Source organism: Phocoena phocoena, chromosome 10 (genome assembly GCF_963924675.1).
Source record: "Phocoena phocoena chromosome 10, mPhoPho1.1, whole genome shotgun sequence".
NCBI lineage: Eukaryota > Metazoa > Chordata > Mammalia > Artiodactyla > Phocoenidae > Phocoena > Phocoena phocoena.
In genome coordinates this window covers 45,342,193-45,368,741 of record NC_089228.1, presented here as the reverse complement: position 1 = coordinate 45,368,741, position 26,549 = coordinate 45,342,193, and the positions used below count along the sequence as shown (strand labels likewise).

The window sequence follows — 26,549 nt, the reverse complement described above, 5'->3', positions numbered from 1 at the left end:
CTGCTGAATCAGAATTGACATTTTAATGAGGTCTCTTGAGGATTTGTTGGAAATTTATGGTTGGAGAAGCCCTGCCCTTGAACATTAGTGTTCAGTGAGGCGTTAACAGGTGAAAAAAAGTGGACCATGGTTATATACACATTTGGAAAGCAATGAATCAGACATATTTTCAGTTGTACAACATTTTCCACTTTTTTGTGTGCTCATGTATATTATGAGTCTTCATGAGGGTAGTGTAGTATGCAGTATTCTTTATACTTATTGGAGCAATTACCCTTTTTCTGAGGGGAGATAACTGTCAAATTGGAGTTTTGTACAACATGGTGAAGGTAACACTGCTAGGAAGTATGGAATGGGGCCACTTAAATATAGTGTTTGCCATGTTTCTCCTGCATGAAATGCAACACGTTAAATTTGGTTTTTTATAAAACTAAAAATTTCAGTAATTAATAATTGTCAGGCTTACATAATAAACTTGATCTTGAAAGTCAAAATAGAAAGCAATCCATTTTTTGCCTTTAATTAATCTGATTTAATTCTGTGAAGAAATTTGAGCCTCAGAGAAAGTATAGTCTGTGTCTAATTTTTCGCTATTAAATTTTCCAAGTCATTGTATTAGAAAAAGTACCACTTGAGTAGTTTTGCTATGTAAATTGTGGTAAGAGAGGCTGAGAGTTTTATTTTTCTCGGATTTATTGAGTTTAAGATATTTCACAAAGGTAGTAAAATAATATGCAGTAATTAATATGACTTTGTAATTGTTTTATAATGTTTAATGTCCCATGTATCTTAAATAAATGATTGAATAATTACACGTGTTAAATGAGAAGTAATCTTTTGATTTTAACTAATATTGGCACTTAAAAATTTTTTTTAAATTGTGGTTAAAAACGTAAAATTTACTGTTAACCATTCTTTTTTTTTTTTTTTTTTTTGTGGTACGTGGGCCTCTCACTGCTGTGGCCTCTCCCGTTGCGGAGCACAGGCTCTGGATGCGCAGGCTCAGCGGCCATAGGTCACGGGCCCAGCCGCTCCGCGGCATGTGGGATCTTCCTGGACCGGGGCACGAACCCGTGTCCCCTGCATCGGCAGGCGGACTCTCAACCACTGCACCACCAGAGAAGCCCTGTTAACCATTCTTAAGTGTACAGTTAGGAGTGTTAAGTAGATTCACATGGTTGTGAAACAGAGCTCCAGAACTCTGTCAACTTGTTTAACAGAAGCTGTATATCCATTGTATATTTTGGGTGTTATGTTTTAAGACTCTGGATTTTATTTAAATCTTCTGTTTTAGTAGGCCTCCTCTGACGCCGAACTGGCAGAGGAAGGATGGTGATGCTTTGTTCCTTCCAGGTTGGGGTGAAAGTCCAGGTTCCCCTGTAGACTTCTCTTGACACCCGAGGGGTGTGGTAGAGCCCCTCCTTACTGCTGGGCAAGGGTGGAAATCCAGGCTTTCCACTGGGCTTCTTCCTATGCCCCCCGGCTGGTAGGGGGAGGGCTCCTCATTATTCCTCCACTGACACTGGTTGGGTAGGGGTGGGCGCCCCATTCCTGGTGGAAGGTGGTAAAGTTGAAGGCTTCCCACTTGCCTCCTCTGATGCCATCCCAGCAGAAAGAAGGAGGGGAACGTGATTACTGCTATAAATGCGTGGAGGTCCAGGCGTCCCATCAGTATCTCTACTGATACCATGGTTGGGGCCAGGGGGCATTGTTATTGCTGGGTTGGGATGAAAGTCCCAGCTCTCTCTTGGTCCTTTCTATTTCCCTGGCAGGGAAGAGTGTTGGGGTGCCTTGTTACGGTCACGTGAGGGTAGGAGACTAGTCTCTGTTCTTGCCCCTTGCTGAAGGGGCCATCGTCTTTCCGTGGTGTTCGGCTAGAGTAGAGTAGCTATTGTCTTAATGTTTTTGGTCTTTCCACGCTGCCCCTTTCCTGATCCTTTGGCTTGAGAGAGCTGATTTTTCCTGTGTATTTGTGTTTGTGTGCTGTTTGGCTCCTGGATTATCCAGCACCCAATCTGGGATGTGTGAGGCAGAGAGAAAACCTAGCAAACTCAGTGATACATTGATCCTCAGGTGCTGAGGCCTCTAACCATTCTGCATCTTTCCCGTCTTGTCCTATAATCTTTAAAATGTATCTACGGCCACTGAGTAATGTACAGTGAATTGTCATTTGAAAGGTAAGGTTCTATTTTTTTAAATTAAAACAATTTATAGCGAACATTTATTATAGGCCAGACACTTAGTGACTTACAACCCTGGGTTATTCTCAAGTGAGACTTAGTGTGTTGAGTGATTTTGTCAAGTTCATGGAGTTTATAAATGCTAAAGCTGATGCTCGGGCCAGGCAGTAAACAAGGAAACAGAATTCCTTTGGATAGTGTTAGTGCTCTGAAGAGCATTACACAGGATGATTGTTGATAGAGTGTCTTGCAAGGGGAAGTGTGCAGGGAGTGGAGCCAGACACCATTTGCTGGGAGGGAAATCAGGGAGGGCCTCTCTGAGGGGGTGAGGTTACAGCTGAGCCCTCAGTGACAAGAAGGAGTGTGCTGTGTGAACCTCTGCAGGAAGAACTTTGTAGTTCAGCTTCCCCGAGGTGTGAGGTGTCATGGGGAGACCCGGGAGGAGAAGGAAGGCCAGCAGTGCTGAACGGAGTGAGCAGTGAGGAGGGGACATGGAAAGAGGCTGAGCAGTAGGAAGAAGACCCGGCTCATGTACGGCTGTGATACTGGCCTTCCTTAGGGGTTTCGACACAATGGCCATTGTTTTATTTTTACTTAAAGAAAAGTACAAATATTTGTATATAGGTGTGTGTTTTAGGGGCAGGTTTACCAATCTTAGTATTGCTAATTGTGTTTTTTCAAGTGCTTGGTTGTTAATGGGCTAGAATGAGTGAAAGAGGAAGGGACCCAGAAACAAATACCAGGCTTATTGCTTCCTGCTGGACAGGGAGGAAGAACTGCACCTGTTCTTTTTGGGGGATTGATGCCTCTATATGGTGATATTTTTTTGTTGTTGAAATTCAGTCCCCAAAAGAGGCCCATGCCATTCCTTTTAAATAAGAGAAATTACTATTTACTGCAGAAAATGTAGTAGAACCTAAAGAAGAAAACAAAATCGACTGTAATCTCACCACCCGGAGCTAATTACCATTGCCACGTGGGTTTATCTCTTTTTAGCCTTTGGTCCGTATGTCTATGAATTTTATGCATACATTTATACAATTACGATAAAAATGTGTCGATTTATCATTTTCATGAATATGTCATTAAATATACCGTAGGAACATTTAAAAAATTACTATATAATTTTTCATTTTGTGCCACTATGGTAACTTAACCCTTCTCCCACTGTTGACCTGTTTGCCTTTGACTTTTTGGTTTGCACTCACCCTGATGCAGTGAGCATCCTGTTTACATACAACTTTTTTTTTTTTTTTTTTTTTTTTTGCGGTACGCGGGCCTCTCACTGTTGTGGCCTCTCCCGTTGTGGAGCACAGGCTCCGGACGTGCAGGCTCAGCGGCCACGGCTCTCGGGCCCAGCTACTCTGCGGTATGTGAGATCTTCCTGGACCGGGGCACGAACCCGTGTCCCAGGCATCGGCAGGCAGACTCTCAACCACTGCACCACCAGGGAAGCCCTACATACAACTTTGTGTCTGCTGCTAGTAGATTACCACAGGTGTTATGCACACTTAGAAGGCTGTGCATAAACAATGCTAAATTGTTCTCTAGAAAGGTAGATGATGAGAGTACAATTTACTTGTGACGGTGTGAAAAGTGTTCACAGCCATGGTGACAAGGGAACTCTTTTGAGTTACAAATCATGTGTTCTGCATATTCAAGTAAATAGAGAAATTGGGCAAAACAAAAAGTGACAAACTGTTTTTCTACCCTGTTTTCAAAAAAGAAAAAACAAATGAAACTCTTAAAAGGATACTTTCCGTACCGTGGTAGATGGTCCTTTGTAAGTAATTCTTGCATCATCACTAGATGTACGGAATTGATAACCTTTTCACAATTCAGATACTTGAATGACTCTCAGCGAGAAGCTTCTGGAAGGCCTGACCAGGCATAAGAGAAAACCTTGTAAGTTAGGTGTGAGTTTATTTACTAATCTTTGCCCTGTAAACTGATTTTTTAAAAAGAATTCCTGGTTTACTTTGTAGTTTTATTTTTCTCATTCTTCCAAGCTTATTAATGTGTCCTACAAGTATTCGATCTTGAAGATCTGGGGCTGGAGGAGTTTGGGAGTGCATAAAGATGTTTGCTGCCGTTTTACTAGGAAAACAGGTATTGGATGAGGTCATTGCAATTTCCCTTAATTTACTTTTTATCAGATTATGTTTATAACTTTTATGAATTTGAGTTTAGTATTGAAAATCCAGAATATATGAGATATAGAATACAGAAGACTAAAATAAACTGCGTAACCATCCCAAAATAATCTCTTTAAAAATTTTGATATATATCTTTCAAATTCATATTTATTGTGTGTATATGTGTACACATACACAGACCTTCACGAATTTCCTTCTCCCTGCTGCCACATACACATGCTATTAGAATCTTTTTACAGTAATTGGATCAGTTGTATACTGTTTGTTCATACTTTTCCTATTCAGTGATGTTGGGAACGTGTGTCTAACTCAGTATAACTCTTCAATATTGTTTTTTTTTTTTTTTTTTTTTTTTTTGCGGTACGCGGGCCTCTCACCGTTGTGGCCTCTCCCGTTGCGGAGCACAGGCTCCGGACGCGCAGGCTCAGCGGCCATGGCTCACGGGCCTAGCCGCTCCGCCGCATGTGGGATCTTCCCGGACCGGGGCACGAACCCGCGTCCCCTGCATCGGCAGGCGGACTCTCAACCACTGCGCCACCAGGGAAGCCCTTCAATATTGTTTTTAAAGTGTTATGACCTTCCATCATGTGAAGGTATCCCAATGCATTCCAGCAGTTCACTACTGCACATTTTAAAATTTCATTTTTTTTTTGCTAGGGAGAACATTCTTATGGCTAAATCCTTTCACATGGACATCTGTAATTATTCCTTTAGGATAAACTTTTAAGTAAAATTAAGCACTATCTTAGCTGCTTCTCCCAGAGTCTCTCATCAAGGATTTTATATTCAATATCTTGGGTGTTCTGTTACAGAGACCACAGGTAGATGTATGAACATGGAAGAGATCAGTTCCCATGAACTCTTCCTGAGGAATCTGTCAGAGGATGAGCTTTAGACAACCAAGAAATGTTTGAGTAAGTTAAGAAGACCAAGTAATGTGGGACTTCCCTGGTGGTGCAGTGGTTAAGAATCCACCTGCCAATGCAGGGGACATGGGTTTGATCCCTGGTCTGGGAAGATCCCACATGCCGCAGAGTGACTAAGCCCGTGTGCCACAACTACTGAGCCTGTGCTCTAGAGCCCACGAGCCACAACTACTGATGCCTGTGCACCTAGAGCCCGAGCTCTGCAACAAGAGAAGCCACCACAATGAGAAGCCCACGCACCGCAACGAAGAGTAGCACCCGATCGCTGCAACTAGAGAAAGCTGTGCGGCAACGAAGACCCAATACAACCAAAAATAAATAAATAAAATTAAAATAAAAATTAGAAACAAACAAAACAGGGCTTCCTTGGTGGCTCAGTGGTTGAGAGTCCACCTGCCGATGCAGGGGACACGGGTTTGTGCCCCGGTCCGGGAAGATCCCACATGCTGCGGAGCGGCTGGGCCCGTGGGCCACAGCCGCTGGGCCTGCGCGTCCGGAGCCTGTGCCCCGCAACGGGAGAGGCCACAACAGTGAGAGGCCCACATACCGAAAACGAAACAAAACAAAACAAAAAAAACAACAGCCCAGTGCCCGATTCTTGATGTTAGAAAATTGAAAATATATAAAACCCCGGGAGCCCTACTCTGCTGTAGTTCAATTAATTGAGCGTAGTGTACTCACATCAACTTTTTTACAGGTTACATGGATTCAAACATCTGCCTCATTTTTTTTTTTTTTTTTTTTGAGGTATGTGACCTTGAATGTACTTTGTAACTGCATAATCAGTGATGCACACATTGCACTTCATATGCTTTGGGGTCGCTTAACAATTTAAACATTACTCTTTAAAGTCATACCGTGTTTCACAGGTGGGTTTGTTCATGCTCGTTGGTAAGATGATTTCCTCCTGGGTGTTACTGACTACGGATACTGCCTTTCTAATTTTTGTCTTATTTGCTAATTTTGACAGGAGCTGCTGTCCATTTTTACTTTAGCAGTCTAGTCTGACTGAAGCTGTTGCTTCAGGTTTCATGTTTTGACCAAGTAGCACAACAGTGATTAACAATAAGTCGGAAGGTGCAGACTGCTTATGTTGTTTGGAAGTACTATGGAAGATCACTGTGAAATTTCATGCATAGAAAACTTTGAAAAATGTGAAAGCTCAGTCAACTCAGGTTTTTTTTTTTCTCACAAAGTCACAAGGCATCCTGACTCAGTGGTTGCTGATTTAAAATATGGTAATTAGTTTATGCATTTTAATAACATGAGTTTGTATTGACATTCTTTTGTCTACGTTAATAAATGTGTTCTATAAGAAACATTTTACTAAGCTACTTGGCTAAACTTCTTTAAGCAAAGTGTAAACCAAAAACAATTTTAGATTTAATCAGTACATTTTTCACTTCCATCAACCTTAAATGGGAAAATCATATCAGAGTATTATCCACATGATTTTTTTTTTTTTTGAGGCTATTATCATTTGGTGGCCAGGCTGTGCTCATTGATTTTCACCTGTGATAGTTGATTGAAACAGATCAGTTTTACTTCTTGAGAAATAAATAACTTGGACGTTGTCTACATCATCATTATTTTTTATTTATCTCATAATTTTGTCCTTATATGTACTGGAGGGGTTTTTATCCTTTTGCTTACTTTTGATCAAGATATCATTTTCTTTGTGATGGAAGCTTCATATATTTCGACCAGTTCCTCACATTGTGAACATTTCATCACACCATCTTTACATTACGTAGGTATGTCCGTTCTGAAATCACTGCCAAGAACCATTTGAATGTTGGACATGAACTCGTTGTTCCGTGGTTTGGGCTATAGAGCTAAACAGCTTCTGTTTTTTTTTTTTTTTCTCCACGTGTAAAATTTAGTTATGTTGAGCCAAATGGCAAGATGAATTTAAATCAAAGCTGAATACATAGTGGATTGCAAACTGAAGTGACCCGAGGTCATTTTTGGTCCTCTAAAGTAGCTTTGATTATTCATCCTTGGCACTAGGCTTTGCCTGCAGCCTGTAATCTTCCGTCCTCAGTGTTGTAAGATTAATACTGTTCTAGAGGTCTGGTGCATGTTGCTTAAGATTAAATATGGTGCCCTGGGCAGTTAGTTTTAGGGAGTCAGTCAGTACTGTTCATTTAGTTTTTCTGAAATGACTAAATGAGAATTTATTTAGGGCACAAGATGCTTGTAGGTTTAGATCCAAAGTTAGAGTCTGTAATATATTGTATCTTCTAAGGGACTTGGAATTACTATGTTAGAAACAAATCTTGTATGCGGTTTCTTTTATCTTCGGGTATTTGCTGTGCTAGTTTGTTTCACTCAAAATAATAGGCATTATTTTAGTTTTGCCAGATTGTTAGTAATGGCTGCATAACACTCCATCAATAAGAAATACGGTAGACCTTAATCATCACTTCTTAGTGACATGTCTGTGTTTTTAAAATTATGACCGTTGCTGTACGAAACTTCTGTTGCGCCTGGAAAAATTTCCTCTTTCGTTATATGCTTAAGCTATATTTCACTTTTGCTGTGTAACTACTTCAAAATGTAGTGGCTTAAACAAGAGCAGTAATTTAACTTTGCTCACCAATCTGTAATTTGGGCAAGGTTGGGAGAGATTGAGTGGGAGCTGGAGAATAAACTTGCCAGAAGGCTCACTCAGATGACTGGGAAGTTGGTGCTCGCTGTTCCCTGGGAATCCTACTGGGCTGTGGGCTGGGAGCCTCAGTTGCTTTCCACATGGGCCCCTCAAGGCTGCTTGGGCTTCCTCACAGTGTAGTGGCTGGGTTCCAAGAGAGAGTGTCCCAAGAGAACCAGGCAGAAGCTGCATGGCCTTTCAGAGCTGGCTTTGGAAATCATGTAGCGTCACTTCCGTGACTTCCCTTTCCTACTCCACCTGCCCTCCCCACGTGCATCATTAGTGTTTGTAATGAAAGAAGGTAAAACTGGATATGGGTAGATGCAATCTTTTCTACAATTAGGATTTAACAAATTCCCTATTTTGGGAATGTTAAGGTGGTTTCTATTTTTGTTTGTCTTATAAATAGTACTACCGTGAGCATTCTTCTCAAAGCTCTTTTGTTCATCACTTGGTTAGGCTAAAATTCTTGAGATATAACAACTGTGTCAGAAGAAAATAACAGTTTTAAGGCTTTGGAGAAGTAACAACTCACTTTCCTACCAGCTAGAGGAAAGGTTGAACACTTACTCTCATATGAGCTACATTTGAGATTTATCCATTTACCCATGACCATGCCAGCTCATCTTTGCTAGTCTGCTTTGTTTTAAAACAGATTCTTTTTCTTCCTAAATTTGCATTTCTTTGCCTACTAGTTAGGGTACATGATTTATTTGCTCGTAGGCAGTTTAGAATTCTTTTATTAGTTGTTTGCTTGTTTCTGTAATTTTTTACACTAGAGTGTTCATAAAAGTTATATTGGTAAAAGTTATTTATACCTAAAGATATTGATTCTTTGTAAAAAGTTTCAAATATTTCAAATACTTTTTCCAAGGTTGTGTATTTATTTTGACAGATATATAGTATCATAAGTTTGTTTTCCCCCGTTATTTAAAATTTTCACAACCTGTTGAGAGTCTTTCTGGTAAAGGTAGTAAAGTAAGGATATCATTAGATGAATAGTCTGCCCTTTATCTTTTTCATTTGCTGAAGTCTTAGATATACTTGTGAATGTTTTGCTCTTTCTTTTGTTTTATTTGTATTTTCCATACAAATTTCAAAAATGGAATTCTTGCAGCTTTATGCTTTATGATATTTTCTGGTATCTAGTTGGACAAACACCTTCAGTCATTATATCAAGGCTATGAAATGTGTGTGTGTAATCATCTCCTACATGCTATTCTGTCAAGCACTGTTGCACTCGCACTCAGGTTTCTTGACTCCAGATTACAAGTTCTTTACCACAATATTAAGCTGCTGCTTCATTTTTTCCAGTGTTTTCTTATCGCTCCATAACAATCAACAGTTTTCTTTGTGTAAATCATACATTTCTCTTTTAAGTTTTCTTAAATTGTTCTGTATTTTTGTCATCCTTAATCAGAACACATATTTATGTGTTTACTAAAAGACACGTATAAGAATGTCCATAACAGCTTTACTCATTGTGGTTCCAAACTCCAAACAACCCAAATGTCCAAGAGTAAAATGGGTATATACATTTTTCTGTGTTCACACCATGGAATATTATACAGCAATAAATTATGAACTACTTCTATACATAACATAGCTGACTTTTACACCATTAAATTGAGGTCAAGCAGTGGTAATTCTTCTTTTTCAGGCAGTGGTAATTCTTTTTGTGTATCTTTGCTGTCTCCCCTTTTTCTTGATTAATTTAGTGAGTGCTTTATCTATTTTGTTGATATTTATCAAAGGCAGCATTTTGATTTATCATTTCCCTTTTTTTCCTTTTACCTTGTTAGTTTCTGCTTGCATCTTTATTTTCTCCCTTTGCTTCATTTTCTTTACCTTGTTCTTTTTACAGCTTTTTGTGTTGGGAATTTAGTTCACACACTTCTTTCATTTTAATTTACAAATATATTTGCAGGTCACATTTTCTTCTGATGACTGCTTTAATTGTATCCTATAGATTCTTATATATGGTGTTTTTACTGTTATTTTTTTTAAGTTCTACAATTTTGGTTTGCATTTTTCCTTTACTCAAGGATTGTTTAATAGAGTGTTTTAAAATTTTCCAGGTAGGAGGGCCTTTTGTATTATTGATTTTTTTTTTTATTACTTTCTACTTCTACAGCACTGTGATCATTACAGTTATTACTTTTTACTTTATGGATTCTATTAAGGTTTTCTTTATCACCTATTATATAGGTACCTTAAAGGAACATTTCATATTTAAGAAAAAGGTACATTTTCTATTATTTGAGTCTAAATTTTAATATATATCCATAATATCTAATCTTTTACTTATGTTATTTAGGTCTTCTATATCCTTACTTATTTTTGTTCTCATGACAGTCTTGGACTGAGAGTAGTGTGATTAAGTCTTCTATTCCTTCTTCCATCTCCTGTAGTCTTCACTTTTTAAAGGTGTTCACTATACTATGTAAGGCATAACCTTCATTACTGTATTCAATACTGTTGTGTATGTGTTGTGAATGGTGGCCTTTGGCATTAAAAAGTGTTGTTTACTTCTTTTTGTCCTAGATTCTATCCTATATATCAGGAAAAATCATTATGTAACTCTTTGTATATCAGTAACAAACTTTCTGCTTTCGTTTTTGCTTGAATTTGCCTGATTGTATATTTATATGTATTGATTTATATATAAAATTTATACACAATGCAATTCATATTTTTTTGGAGTGTAGTTGTACGAGGATTAACACATGCATAGACTCTTGTCACCATCACAAGAACGATACAGAACTATTCCAACCTCCCAAAGAATGACCTTGTGCTGCTCCCTTTTTTAGGTAAACCATGTCCCATCCCAGTCCCTGGCATTCAGTGATGCCCATATGGTTTTACCTTTTCCAGAATGTTATATAAGTGGGATCCTATATGCAGTATGTGGGCCTCTCACTGTTGTGGCCTCTCCCGTTGCGGAGCACAGGCTCTGGACGCGCAGGCTCGGTGGCCATGGCTCACAGGCCCAGCCGCTCCGCGGCCTGAGGGATCTTCCTGGACCAGGGCATGAACCCGTGTCCCCTGCATCGGCAGGCGGAGTCTCAACCACTGCGCCACCAGGGAAGCCCAGTATGTAATTTTTGAGACTAGTTTCTTTTACTTAACATCATGCAGTTGAGATTCCTCTGTATTATTGTGTGTACCGTTAGTTCATTCCTTTTGATTGCTGAGTACTATTCCTTTATGTGGATATACCACAGTTTATTTATCCATGTACCTGTTCAGGGACTTAAGGATTGTTTCCAATTTTTGACTCCTATGAGTAATGTTGCTATCAACTTTTACATGTAGATTTTTCTGTGAACATAAGTTTTCATTAAGTGAAATGATGTGCGGTGGTTTGGGCATATACGATAGATATGTGTTTAACTTTTTTTTTTTGGCTGCGTTGGGTCTTCGTTGCTGCACAGAGCTTTCTCTAGTTGTGAGTGGGGGCTACTCTTCGTTGCAGTGCGTGGGCTTCTCGTTGCAGTGGTTTCTCATCACAGAGCGTGGGCTCTAGGCATGCAGGCTTCAGTAGTTGTGGCACGCGGGCTCAGTAGTTGTGGCTTGCGGGCTCTAGAGTGCAGGCTCAGTAGTTGTGGTGCACAGGCCTAGTTGCTCCGCGGCATGTGGGATCTTCCCGGACCAGGGCTCGAACCCGTGTCCCTTGTATAGTCAGGCGGATTCTTAACCACTGCGCCACTAGGGAAGTCCCTACGTCTAACATTTTTATGAAACTGCTAAACTATTTTCCAGAATGATTGTGTCATTTTGCGTTCCCACAAGCAGTGTATGTAGAATTCTAGTTGCTCCACATACTTGTCATTTTTAATTTTAGTCCTTCTAATAAATGTGTTGTGGTGTCTTGTGATCTTAATTTGTGTTACTATAATGATTATGATGTTGAACATCCTTTCATGCGTTTATTTGACATCTGTGTACATTCTTTGGTGAAATGTCTGTTTAAATATTTTGTCCTTGAAAAATACTTTTCTTAATGTTGAGTTTTGAGAGTTCTTTATATATTCTGGTAACAAATACTTTCTCCTAGTATGTGGCTTATCTTTTCTTACAGTGTCCTCCCCAGAGGAGACAGTCTAAGTTTAAGTTGAGTTCATCAATTATTTCTTTTATGGATTGCGATTTTGGTTTATATCTAAGAATTCTTCCTAACCTAAGGTCATGAAGATTTTCTCCTCTGTTTCTTTTTAAGATTTTGTGGTTTTACATTTTACATTCAGTTCTATGGTCCATTTTGGGTTAGTTTTTGTATATGGTGCAAGGTGTGAGTTGAAGTTTAGTTTTTTGCCTGTGGATAGCCAGTTGTTTATAGCAAAAACTTTTTTCCAAAATTCCCTTTGTACTTTTGTCATAAACCAATTGACTATAATATTTCTGAACTCTCTACTGTTTCCCCTTAGTCTGTGTGTCTGTCATTTTGTCAGTACCACATTGTTTTGATTACTGTAGTTTTAAAAATGTCTTAAAACCATTGTGTGATTCTCCTGTCTTTTTTCCCCCCAAATTGTTGTGCTTATGCTAGTTGCTTTGCCTTTACATATAAATTTTACAATTAGCTTGTCTGTATCTACTAAAAATCCTGCTGGGATTTTGATTGGAATTGCATTAAATCTATGAGTCAGTTTGGGGAGAATTGATATGTATATTAACTATCTTGAGTCTTTTAATACATGAACAGAAAATGTCTTTTATTTATATCTTAAAAATTTTTTTCTTACTGTTTTGTAGTTTACTGTATACAGATTCTTGGCATACTTTTTAAGGTTTATACCTATATTTCTTCTGTTTTTGTAGCTATTTAAAAAAATTGTTTTCCAGTTGTTCATTATGACTGGAATGTACAAATTCCAGTGTATACAAATATATCAGATCTTGCTAAAACTCACTTATTAGTTCAGAAGTTTGTTTTTTTTTTAGATTATTTGGGCTTTTCTATGTTGTCTTGATATCTGATACTATTTCTTCCATTCCAATCTGAATACCTTTTACTTTTCTGTCCTTATTGTACACTGCCTATGACTTTCAGCAAAACATTGAATTATGAATGATGGGACAGCCTTGCTTAATTCCCAGTTTCAGGGTGGGAGGAAGCATCAAGTCTTTGAACATTTAGTAGTTAGCTGTAGGTTTTTTTCTAGATGTTTTTGAGACAGGGGAAGTTCCCTTCTGGTCCTAGTTTGGTGAGAGATTTTATCATGAGTGGATATTGAATTTTGTCAGATGCTTTTTTGTTATCAACTGATGTGATTCTGTGGTTTTCCTTTTTTAATCTATTAATATGGTGAATTACACTGATTGATTTTCATATATCGAACTAGTCTTGAATTCCTGGGATAAATCCCACTTGAGTGTAACGTATTATACTTTTAATATATTGCTGGATTCAACTTATATTTTGTTGAGGATTTTTTTGCATCTGTGTTCCTAAGGCATAGTGTCTATACTTTCTTTTCTTATATAACGAACTGTTTTGGACCTTTTTTATGTCTATAAATACTTGTTTAATGATACTTCCTTCTGATTGAGCTGTTATATTACAGATTACCTCTGTTTCATTTTTTTGTTTTGCTTGGGTGGAGTTGGAGACTCTTCATTGGCTGAAGTACTTTAATTCTCACTTTTTGTTGCCTTCTTAGAATAGCTTTATATGAAACTTGCGTCCTGTGTTCTGTACATTTTGAAATGTCTTAAATTATTCTGGGATAATGTTCCATGTAGAAGAGATCAGAGGTTTCAGTTGTTTCTAGGGCTCTTAGTTATTTTTATTTCCCTTAGTTCTTTTTGTGTTGTTGTTAGTGATATTTATATATCAAGAAATTTAGCAGTTTATCCATAAAATATGCTACAGTTATCTTACCTTGTTTATGCAATTCTTTTTTGTTCATTTATAGTGTTTTATCTCCATATAGAATTTAACATTTTTTGGTATTCACATTTCTCATGCTTGTTTTCTTCCTTTCTAATACATTATTTATGAACATTTTCTCAAATCTGAGATTTTATTTATCTATTTATTTTTGCGATACATGGGCCTCTCACTGTTGTGGCCTCTCCTGTTGTGGGGCACAGGCTCCGGACGCGCAGGCTCAGCAGCCATGGCTCACCGCCCCAGCTGCTCTGCGGCATGTGGGATCTTCCCAGACCAGGGCACAAACTCGTGTCCCCTGCCTCGGCAGGCGGACTCTCAACCAGTGCACCACCAGGGAAGCCCTCAAATCTGAGATTTTATATATGTATAAATATGTATCTGTATCTTCCATGGTGTCTTCTAGATCTTTTAATCATTTGGTGTTTATTTTTTAAATCTTAGATTTGTCTAGGGCTTATTTTCAAGTAGGACAGAACCACCACTCATGACTCAGTGTATTGATTTTGGTTAGATCAACATTTAGCAAACTTTTATTACATCACTTTTTGTTTTCAAATTGCATTCAGATGCATCAGGTATTCCGTCAATTTTTTCTCCTTAAAGAGATCTCTCCTGGAGCCTTCTGACCAACTCTGTTATGAATAGGCAGCCTCTGTACCTGGTTATAGTAGCTATCACTCTGGAATCATCCTGGGATTCCCTTTGCCTCTTTCCTGTGTTCTCCGCTTCCTTGGTTTATTTCCTCGTGGTGACTGTTGGGAGTATATGAGAGGAGTGGTAGTACAATAAGCGATTTTGGAAAGGTAATAACAAGCCAGATTGTGAAGGGCCTTGTATGCCGCGATAAGGGATTTTAGCTTCTCTCAAGGGTTTTAGCAACTGCTGAGGTTATTTTATAGGTGAATAATGTATTTTGCTTTTATGGAAGATCACTGTGGCTGCAACTTGTAGAATAGGTGGAAGAAAGCAAAGTTAGACAAAGCCTGCTACAGTAATTCAAGAAAGATATAAGGATGCATTGAAATAGGGCAGTGACAGTGTGAGTGTTGTTCTCATAGAAATTGGGTATCAGTTGGACACCTGAGAGAGGAAGGAAGAGTCAAGGAGGGTGCTCATTGATGACCCTTATAAGATTATCATGCTTAGGGTAGGTGCCAAGTTTAGTGTTGGATGTGCAATACAAAGAATTGCACTATATCCTGTACCCACATTCACCAGATGTTAACGTTTTACCTTATTTGCTTTATAGTTTCTATCTTTGATCATGTGAGTGAGTGAGTGTCTGTGTGTGTGTGTATTTCTATTCATTTGAGATGAGGTCGCTGACCTGATGCTCCTTTACCTCTAATTCACTGAATATTCCCTAAAAAATAAGCCATCAATTTAAAAAGCAAGAAGCTAACATTTATTTAACATAAATTGCTAATCTGGACCGTATTCAGATTTTGAAATTGTCCCAGTAATGTTCTTTGACGTGAAATAAAACTTCCAGATCTTGAATTGCAGTCAGTTATCATGACTCTCTAGTCTTCTATAATCTGGAACAGTTTTTAAGTCCATGGCTAGTGGGTATTTGAATGGTTTTGGAATTAGGCACGTGGATGTGTGGGAGCAATGTTAATGCGGGAAACAGATTTGTGGTTTTGGTCCTTGGACCACAGTGTATAAATTAGAACTTGGGAGCTGACTGTGGGGAAATGGGCTTTCTACTGTCGACTGGAAAGGTGGAAACAGATCTATTACTCAAAGGCACCTTGGTGTTGATTCTGTTTTTTACTCCAATTGATGAATTAGTTTATTTGGTTCAGGATCTAGGTCAGCCTGATGCAGAGGTACAGATAAATAGTTATATAGATGTATAGATATATCTCCATCCTTAAACAGAAGCATATACCTGACTGTGTAAGCTCTTCCTGCCTGACAATATAGCACTCAATGTAAAAGAACTTTGGCAAAAAATTGAGCTGTTTACATCTACGTTGGACACACAGTGTCACTGCTAGGTGCTTACCTCTGTCAAGGACTCTAGGGAACTTAACGTTCCTGCTCTCTGTAGCCATCTTGCTAACAGTACGATTCCATATTTCTGCCTACTTACATTCATTAACGCTGTGTGTGTGTGTATTCCATTTTTTTGCATATCAATAGGCACCTGAAGTGCAAATCTGTCAGAAGAGAAAATGACAGTAATACTTGTCAACACTTATTCCTCTGTGTTGTATTAAACCTTTAATTAAAGAATGTTATAGGGCTTCCCTGGTGGCGCAGTGGTTGAGAGCCTGCCTGCCGATGCAGGGGACACGGGTTTGAACCCTGGTCTGGGAGGATCCCACATGCCACGGAGCAAGTAGGCCCGTGAGCCACAACTACTCGGCCTGCGTGTCTGGAGCTTGTGCTCCGGAACGAGAGAGGCCGCGACAGTGAGAGGCCCGCGCACCACGATGAGGAGTGGCCCCCGCTCTCCGCAACTGGAGAAAGCCCTCGCACAGAAACGAAGACCCAACACAGCCAAAAATAACTAAATAAAATAAATAAAATTAAAAAAAAAAATGTTATAGAAATACAGGTTTTTCTTTTGTATCCCATACTGGCTTTTTTTTTTTTTTTTTTTTTTTTTTTTGCTGTACGCGGGCCTCTCACTGTTGTGGCCCCTCCCGTGGTGGCGGGTCGCAGGCTCAGCGGCCATGGCTCACGGGCCCAGCCGCTCTGCGGCATGTGGAATCCTCCCGGACCGGGGCACGAACCCGTGTCCCCTGCATCGGCAGGCGGACTCTCAACCACTGCGCCATCAGGGAAGCCCTGGCTGTTGTTTTTATTTTATGTCTGTAGGACCTCAGCTGTGTAGACTAGAGACGTGATCTCTGTGTGTGCAGGTTTGCTCAGAAGTTGATGCCTCCATGCAGTTGTGACTTTCAGTTCTAGTTATTTATAGCTACGCTTCTAGTCGTGTGATGGAGGGGTTAAGAAGCAGGCTTTGTCATCTGCCTGGCCTGGATTTGAATTCAATTTTGTGAATTGGGGCAAAGTGCTTAAATTTTCAAGATTCCTTTTCCTCTTTAAAATAGGGATAATATTATCAACTCTTCATAACTTCTTTTCAGGTTTAAATGAGATCATACATATTAATAACTTGGTATAGGGAGCAGCACAAATTAAAAATGCAAACGCAATAGCTGATATTATTTTATTTTCTGCTATCTGTTTGGTTATTACAGTCTATTGACCCTCAGAGTTGACTGCTCTATTTATTTCATGTTTTCTCAAAAAATATTCTAATGTCTCCCACAGGATTTTGTCTCTACAATTATCCGTTTACTGGACAGCCCCTCGACATCCATCAGAGCAAAATCCTTCCTGGTTCTTTTGTATATTTTGATTCATAACCACGAGATGCTGCTGCTCAGTTGCCAAGCACGGTAAGATTTTCTCTGACAGTTTCACCAATGACGTCAATTTGACCCCTGCTTATTAGTTTTATTAGTAGTATTTCTTGGCCCCTATGTACCTGGTATTCAAAATTTTTTTCCTAGATTTTTCCAAGGGTTTAATGTTTCACTTGTCACCTCAGCTTGGAAACGCTGAAGCAGGATGTTGGGAAGTGCTTGGAGTTTCCTAGATCTGAGTACAGTCCAAGGCAGGGTGTTAAAGTTGGTTTTGGTTTACATTTTTGCAAGGCGTTCTTGACTGGTGGTTTGGTCATAGTTCTGATTTGTGTGAGCTTCTGGAATGAGTAGCTGAAAGCCCAGAGGAGCAGTCTAGAAAAGCGGAGGAAGAGGCAGGGCGAGGATCAGGAGTACATGGACTGGTTCTCGACTAGGCAGATCTCTCACTGTCTCTGGGTCTCACCTCCTTCCTCTAAAAGGAGAAGCTGTTCTGATGCACCTCAGGTTCCCTTCATCCTTTTTTTTTTTTTTTTTTTGCGGTACACGGGCCTCTCACTGTTGTGGCCTCTCCCGTTGCGGAGCACAGGCTCTGGACGCGCAGGCTCAGCGGCCATGGCTCACGGGCCCAGCCGCTCCGCGGCATGTGGGGTCTTCCCGGACCGGAACACAAACCCGTGTCCCCTGCATCGGCAGGTGGACTCTCAACCACTGCGCCACCAGGGAAGCCCCTCCCTTCATCCTTTGATGCTTCTCGATTAACGTTTTTGAAACTGTCTGGTCCGTGCTCTTGAACATACGGTTTATCGCCTATTTCTCGATCTGGCTTTTTACTTGTTGTAGGATACTGGGGAGATCCTAGAATTGCTGAGATGGATCTAGGTTAGGAACTAGAAAACTTCTCCTGGAAACAGAGAGTAAATGTTTTAGGATTTACGGGTCAAGAAGCAAAATTGCTAACACATATATATGGAATCTAAAAAAAAAAAAAAAAACAAATTGTTCTGAAGAACCTAGGAGCAGGACAGGAATAAAGACGCAGATGTAGAGAATGGACTTGAGGACACGGGGTGGGGGGAAGGGTAAGCTGGGACGAAGTGAGAGAGTGGCATGGACATGTATACACTACCAAATGTAAAATAGATAGCTAGTGGGAAGCAGCCACATAGCACAGGGAGATCAGCTCAGTGCTTTACCATGACCTAGAGGGGTGGGATAGGGAGGGTGGGAGGGAGGCACAAGAGGGAGGAGATATGGGGATATATGTGTGTCAAAACTCAGATTTGTTTAGGCTGTGTAGATTAAAATTAATAATATAAATTACTTTCAAAATCACATAGGTAGCCAGTCCAGACTATGGAAGAATGGTTGGTATTTGTTCCTTTGTGCTTTGCAGCCCAGGTATTACACTAGTGAGCATATAAAATGCAATGTTGAATATAAAGGTATGCGAAAGGGAGGCAGACTTCAGGTTAGTGAGATGTTAAAGTTCTCTGTGATGAGTTTGTATAGCAAACTCTTCTCCCTTCCACACCTGTGCCTTGAAACTCCGCTAGCAGCTGTGTTTCCGAGCTAACCGTGATGCTGCCTGTCTGCCGGAGAACTGAAACCTCTTATCAGGAGCCCACGATAACCTTTGCTACATTATGTAGATATTTTTTCCTGCTTACCATCATCACCATCAGCCTTTTATGGATTAACTTTCAGCACGGTTTCTATGATGTCAGCTCTCAAATCTATCTCGTACAACAGGCAGTGAAATTGAGCTGTCAGGGTTAGATAAAAATGATATAATAGCCCCCAAGTGTTCACCTATTTCTCCAAACGATTTCATACTCATATTGAAAATGACAGAAGATAAAACAGGGTCTCGTGTGTCTCTAGAAATGATAACCCTCTGAGGGATGAATGGTCTTGTAAGTTCATTGTGTAGGTTTGCTGTGAGCCAGCAACGTCAATGCCTCCTGATGGATCAGGTTTTCCTAGAGGTTTTTTGTTTGTTTCCCCATAGCATTGCTATTAATATGGTAATCAGTGGGGAAAAAATCTGCTTTGATCTTAAAAGATTTTTTTTTAAAAAAAGAAACGTTTACTTTGTATAATTGGTTAACTGTGTGGGAAAATATTTTCTCAGCTTATACCATACAAAAGTCAATTCCAGATGTATTAAAGAATTATATATGAGAAAGAAACTGTAAACAGCTGGAAGAAAATATGTTTACATATGGGCAAGGAGAGCTTTTCTGAGCAGAAAAGGATTGAAAGAAACCATGAAAGGAGATAGTGATAGTTTAGCTTAGAAACTTTTATATCCCCCGCAAATCATAAATAAAATTTCATGGTAAGAAAATCTGTAAATTATTGCATCGTATATAACACTGAGTTAATCTGTGTACTGTAAAAAAGATTCATAAAGATATTCAGCTTCAAGTCTAATCAGAGAAATGCAAATTAAAATGATAACCAAATACTGTTTCTACCCATCATAATGTCAAATCAAGGGAAGAAACCTTGCACTGTCTTATATCCAAAGTACTATCTTATATCCAAAGTACAGTTACAGGGGCAACTTTTAGCCAGTAGGTGAGGTTACCTTTTTGAGGGCATTTAAAAATGTGTATCATGAATCCTTATGATTCAGAAGTTCCACTGTTATAAATAAACTTGAATCACAGATTCGTACTTTTCCGGGGATGTCAAGTACCTGAAGGATCTGAACCAGCCTTTTCTTGGTTGCTTAGATTTTTGTTAACTTTAGCTTTTAGATATGGAAGTACCGTGAGGCTCTTCAGAGAATCTCCTGGGTAGCCCCAGTCTGCACTGTTTGACAGCAACGTAATATTCCCTTGGTGATCATGAATCACTCACTCTTAATCAGTAGAGTAATCCTCTTCATCCCCCAAAATGGAATTTTTGCTATGTCCTCTGGTGGAAACCTTTCTTCCTTGGACCCCTTCCAGCAGAGCTCAGGGTCATGGAGACTGGAAGTAAAAATCTTGGGAGTGGGCTATCAGGTATAATACTGAGAGGCAGTCACTTCCGCTTCTACCCCTTGATTACCAGTCCTGTGTGTTTTGACTGTGGGGAAGGCAAAAGCATGTATTTTGTTTCCTGGTTCAACGCATACACTTTGTTGTTGTAAGATAGGACCCAGTTTTTCGTTGTGTCGTTTCCCAGCTGGCAGCACGACTGAGTTTGCAGTTGGCCATTCCTCCTTTCAGCCAAGCCAGGTGCCTCTGGGTGATGGCGTACTTGCTGATGAGCAGGTTTAGTGGGCTTGAGCATATTACCACCTTTCTTTTGCTATTAGTAAGTTGCTTGATCAGATATAGTGTTACATTGATTATCGTGATGATAAATAAGGTATTTCTTAAGTCCGTACTTAGTGGCACTGGCAGAGGCATGTGGCAAGGACAGCGAGTCCATATTCAGGGTATAACTGTTCCAGCGAGGAGAGTTTACTGCCCCTTTTGTACACCAACCTGTTGCTAGATGACTGGCTGTTCCCCCCAGGACATGGGGCCAGGCTGAGGGCTCAGCACCGGTTTCTCGTGTTGGCTGGAGCGGCAGAATCTAGGCCATCGTTGATGAGGAGCATTCCTTACATTGAGTGTTCGGATTCTAATGTACATTTTGGGGAGGACACAACTCTTCAGAATATAGTGACCCAAAGATCAGGGTCATGATTCACTTATTGATGCTTCCCTGGGGCGCCATGCATCACCCCTGTTTTCCAGGCACCGAGAATATCAGTAGACATGCTAGGTCATAAGGCCCAGCGTATGGCAAAGCAGCTTACACTGCAAGTTGGAATTGCAGCAGAGCCTTTATTCACTCCAATTCCGCTAAAAACTATTAAATTTATGAGTCTCTCAGATAATGAGTCCGAGGGACACATTCAAAGGTGGTATGTATGTATTGCCTCCTAAGTTCACAAAGCCTACTTTTTGGGTCATAATCAGTAGCAGACGCAATAACTTGTCTTTGACCTGGAGGGATAGCCCAACATGCTGTAGACCACTGAGCCCTAGGAACTTCATTGAGGGCTAGTAGACCATGGATTTTTATGCGGTTTATCTGTCTCTCACATGTTTTACTAAGCCAACTGAAGTGCTTGCTGCTACCTGTTTCTCAGATCCAGTCAGCCTCATGTCATCAAAGTGCTAGTGCACAAGTACAGGTGTGATGTTGGTGGGCCATCAAGAGGATGTAGATCTTTGCGGACTGTTTTGATGGCCAAGAGCAGGATCGTTAGCATAGCTCAAAGGCAAGGCAGTTCTCAAAACAGAACTTTACTGTTTGCCCCGAGTAAGAAGCAAACACGTGCTGGCGGTTCTTCCAGTTGCATACGTAGAACAAAGCCTTTGCCAGGTCGGTAGCGAGTACCACCTCAGGGCGATGTTGATTTGCTCCAGTAGAGGTACCAGACCTGAAACTGCAGCTGCAGTTGGAATCACAACCTCTTTATATTTTGGATAATCCACACAGTCATTTTCTAAGATTGTTCACAGACCAGACAGGCGAATGGGGATATGATAGATTTTATCAATCCCGTACCTTTCAATTTTTTTGATGTTGGTATCCATCCATTCCTATGATTTGGTTTTCTATGGATATGGGTTACTATCTTTTTTAAAGAGGGGACATGCCAGGGGCTTCTGTTTGTCCCTTTTTACCATAATAGCCCTCACTGCACAGATCAGATGGCCGATGTGTGGATTCTGCTAGTTGCCAACTATGTCTATTCCAGTTATAAATTTAGGAGCTGAAGAAATAAGCATGGAGTAGGTCCATACATGTGGTGTGTCAGTGTAATTTGAATTTGGGCCAAAACTGACTATAGCCTGACCATCGCAACCCAAGAGACGGTAGCTGTCATTACAAACAGAAGTGTTGGATGATGAGTTTGTTGAAGATCCCATATTTTTTTTTTATTAATATTTTATTATTTATTTATTGACGTAGAGCTGATTTACAAAGTTTCAGGTATACAGCAAAGTAATTCATCTATATATACATATATATATTTTTTCAGATTCTTTTTCATTATAGTTATTAGAAGATATTGAATATAGTTCCCTGTACTATGCATTAGGTCCTTGTTGTTAATCTATTTTGTACGTAGTAGTCTGTATCTGTTAATTCCAGATTTATCCCTCCCTCCCAAGATCCCATATTTAAACTACAAATTTTTCCTTAAGGGGGAAAATACACTTATAAGTTAAAGGATGTGCAGTAGATACATGAAAATGTGTTTAGATTGAAGTGAAGCAAAGGAAAGCATGGTGTCTTGATTTTCTGGAATAGTGTATGGTTTCACCAAGGAACTGTGTGTGAGGTGGTCCAGGGTGAATCCAAGTGGGATGGATTAGCCACAGTTTGCATCTCATGTCAGCGTCATACTGCACATGGGGAGATCTGCAGTAGAAATAGACAGTGGAGTAGTCCACTGATGGGCACCGAGCCCAGTAGGACCAGAAGGGGAGGGGATGTCTCAGGGGGGTAGGAATGGGGGTGGGGCAGGGGTGAGGGCGTCCTGGAGGAACCCGGGTTAAGGTAAAGCAGGGGGTGTGGCTTCTTCATTTTTAAACCCCGTATAATTGATTTCTCACTATGTGAATGTGCCATCCTCTCAGTAAGAGACTGGTGGAATCTTGTCTGCGGTTCACACCATTTCCAGGCAGCCAGCTCTTCTCTGCTCTTGAGCTCCCTTCTGTTTCTCCTGTTCACCTGCATACTCGTAACTCCTCATTGCCCGCCTGGCTGACTTCCTCTCTCATCATTTATCTGTGCCATTACCAGATTCATATTCCTCAAATGCCACTTTCATGAAGTCATTCCTTTGCTTTTTCCTTCAGTCTCCCTGTGACCCCTCTCCTCTTAGTTACCATGGCCTTTGTTCCAGGTTTGCTGATACTAATTTCTTTAAAAATGGTTCATAGGGCTTCCCTGGTGGCGCAGTGGTTGAGAGTCCGCCTGCCGATGCAGGGGACACAGGTTCGTGCCCCGGTCTGGGAAGATCCCACATGCCGCGGAGCGGCTGGGCCCGTGAGCCATGGCTGCTGAGCCTGCGCGTCCGGAGCCTGTGCTCCACAACAGGAGAGGCCACAACAGTGAGAGGCCCGCGTACCGCAAAAAAAAAAAAAAAAAAAAAAAAATGGTTCATAGCGTTGAGAAACTCACCTCTTCGTATCAGCTTCAAAGTGTAAACTTGTTCCCCTGCCATTCAGAGCTTAGGGTTCTGCTGGGGTTCTCCTTGCTTCCCACGCACATTTTTCCTTCATGTGAGCTTGGGCCTTCCCTTAATGCACTTATATCTGCACCATCATCCTTAGGAAATTCTTTGAAGGTTCTGGCTGTGAATGGTGCAATTTCCTGTTTTTCGGGATAATGTGAATCTCCTTTGGGAATGTGAAGAAAAAAAAAAAAAGGGAAGTATAATATTTGGGTTCAGTTGGCCAACTTGAACCAGAATTTGCCTCTGTGGTTGCAGGGCTCACGGTAGGAAGTTAGCATACATTCTTTGCTTTTGTCCCACCTCAGTCTCTTCTTTGCTGGTTCTCCCTCTTCTGCATCTTCCTGGGCCCTCTGTTTCTCTTACGTTGCTATCCTAATGTGATTTCACCTAATCCAGTGGCTTCAAATACCATCTATTTATTGATATGCACCTGTATGACCTCTCTACACTCCAGCCTTATATTATCTTAACATATTCAATGGCATGCCCGAGAGGAATCTTCAAGTTGCCATAAACGAACCAAATCTGTTCCCGAAGTCCACTTCCACTGCCAGACTCCCCCATCTCAATACTTGGATTACTTCAGATTGTTTATCTTTTTAACTTGATATCTTTGTAGACCACTAAGAAATAACATTTGCAGTTCCATCGTAGAACAATTTTGAAGTGTTTATGGACACTACCCTCAAATGTTTCCACATTTTATTTCCTTCATAGAATGTGAATTCTTTTACTAACTAATGTTCCGCTGTCAGTAAAGTCAATTTATTCTACTATAGCCTGTGTAAACACATCCTGTAATGTGAAGGCGTCAGGGAGGGCATGAAGAAATGAAGCATCATTCTAGAGTGAGTTTTATATTATTTTTAAATATATTATTTATAATATATTATATGGACCCCTTCAGTCTTTTATTTCTCCCAGCAGAGGTAATAGATATTTTCTTATGTGTTAACAGTCTGTGCTAGTGGTTGAAGAGTGAGTAGTTTTTGCCTTAAAGAAATGGTATTTCATACTGTCGTAATTAAGTAGCACGTTATTAAATTTTGCAATAGATAATACAGATTTTAGAAAAAATTGATTCCTTAGAGATAAGTGTGAATTTACTTTTTATACTCTGTAAACTTTGATGGGATTTCTTTTGTATTCTCTGATTTCCAAAAGATAAACATTTCCATTTTCCCTGCCCTCTGTTTCTGGCAACCCTGTTATTTATATGGAGGATTTCCAGGCATAGGGAAAGAACCACTTTTGAATCATCTCAGTCTCTGGTTGGGTTAAGGTGATCCAGGATTATATGTAAATCCTGTCTCAGGAAGTCTAACCCTAGGCCTCAAAATATCCTTCCACTGTTCACAGACTGTGTGGATAGAGTCTAACACTCATCAGAACGTACTCAGGCGTATGAGAAGATAAGATGATACGATACAAAAACCAAATGAGATAAACTACAGTATCCCCAGGGGTTACAATGGAGTTAATCAGATATAGACTTTAAAATAACTACGATCAGTATACTCAAAGAATTTGGAAGATGGAGAATTTCAGTAGACAATTAGAACTATAAAGACAAACAAAGTGGATGTTCAGTAACTGAGAGGAAGAACTCAGTGGATCGGGTTAACTGCAGATTAGACACAGCTGAATAGAGATTAATATACTGTACTCAAATCATCTGGGATCAATGGAGAGCAACAAAAGGATGGAAAATATGGAGAAGAGCAGAAGAGACAGAAGAAAACAGTGGGGAAATGAGGGTTTTTAACAATAAATGGTGCTGGATCATTTTGGCATCAATATAAAAAAACCCTTTATCTCTAAATTACACTGTACAAAGGAGTTAATTCATGTAGATTGCACATTGAAATGTAAAAAGATAAAACAATAAAATTTCCAGTAGATTAGACACATGAACATTTCTTTTTTTTTTTTTTGCTTTACATAGCTTCAGTTTTATATCTAGGACATTGTATTTATCATTAGTATTCAGTAATACTTTAAAAAGTGTATAAATCATTGAACACTAAAAAATAGTCCCAAGAACTATAAATCTGTATTTACTTTCTTCTTTGAAACTCCTATTTTTCTTTTTTTTTTTTTTTTAAAACATCTTTATTGGGGTATAATTGCTTTACAATGGTGTGTTAGTTTCTGCTTTATAACAAAGTGAATCAGCTATACATATACATATGTTCCCATATGTCTTCCCTCTTGCGTCTCCCTCCCTCCCACTCTCCCCATCCCACCCCTCCAGGCTGTCACAAAGCACCGAGCTAATATCCCTGTGCCTTGCGGCTGCTTCCTCCCAGCTATCTACCTTACTACCTTTTATTAGTGTGTATATGTCCGTGACTCTCTCTCGCCCTGTCAAAACTCACCCTTCCCCCCCCCCATATCCTCAAGTCCGTTCTCCAGTAGGTCTGCGTCTTTATTCCTGTCTTACCCCTAGGTTCTTCATGACATTTTTTTTCCCTTAAATTCCATATATATGTGTTAGCATATGGTATTTGTCTTTTTCTTTCTGACTTACTTGAACATTTCTTCATTACCTTGGAGTTAGACCAAGAGTTTTTAGCAGGACAAAGGAAAGTATTGATAAACTGGATTGCCTTAAAATTAAGAGCTTCTCTTCATCAGAATGCATCACTAATAAAGTAACAAGACAAGCCATAGAGTAGGGAAAAGTATCTGCTATACACATAATCGACATGGGCTCTTAACTAAAATATATAAACAACTGAAGGGCAGATAACCCAATAGAAAACTGAGCACAAACTTGAACAGGAACTTTACAGAACTGGTTTTCTTTGAATGGCCAATTAATACCTGAAAAGATATGTTAATCATCATCAGGAAAATGCACTTTGGTCACAATGAAATACCAATGGGTGTCCTGAAGCATGGCTATAATTAAAAAGCCTGATAATGCAGAATTGTGGCAAGGATGTAGAGTAACTGAAATTCTTATACCTGCCTGTTGCAGTGTAAATGGACTTAATCACTTTGGAAAACTGATCATCAGCCATGCCTATTAATCTGAATCTAGGCATACCTTATGATCCAGCAATTTCACTTCCAAATATATGTCCAACAGAAATGTTTCCATGCATTCAGCATAAG

General features: G+C 39.8%; 1 protein-coding gene across 1 annotated transcript in view; it reads left to right on the top strand.

The window, feature by feature from the left end:
* Positions 1-26,549, top strand: part of ULK4 (unc-51 like kinase 4) — a 512,874-nt gene that overhangs the window by 106,750 nt on the left and 379,575 nt on the right. Inside the window, exon 21 of the mRNA XM_065885322.1 lies at positions 17,100-17,227. Within this exon, the coding sequence (XP_065741394.1) occupies positions 17,100-17,227 (128 nt within the window). The remainder of the gene's footprint in view (positions 1-17,099; positions 17,228-26,549) is intronic.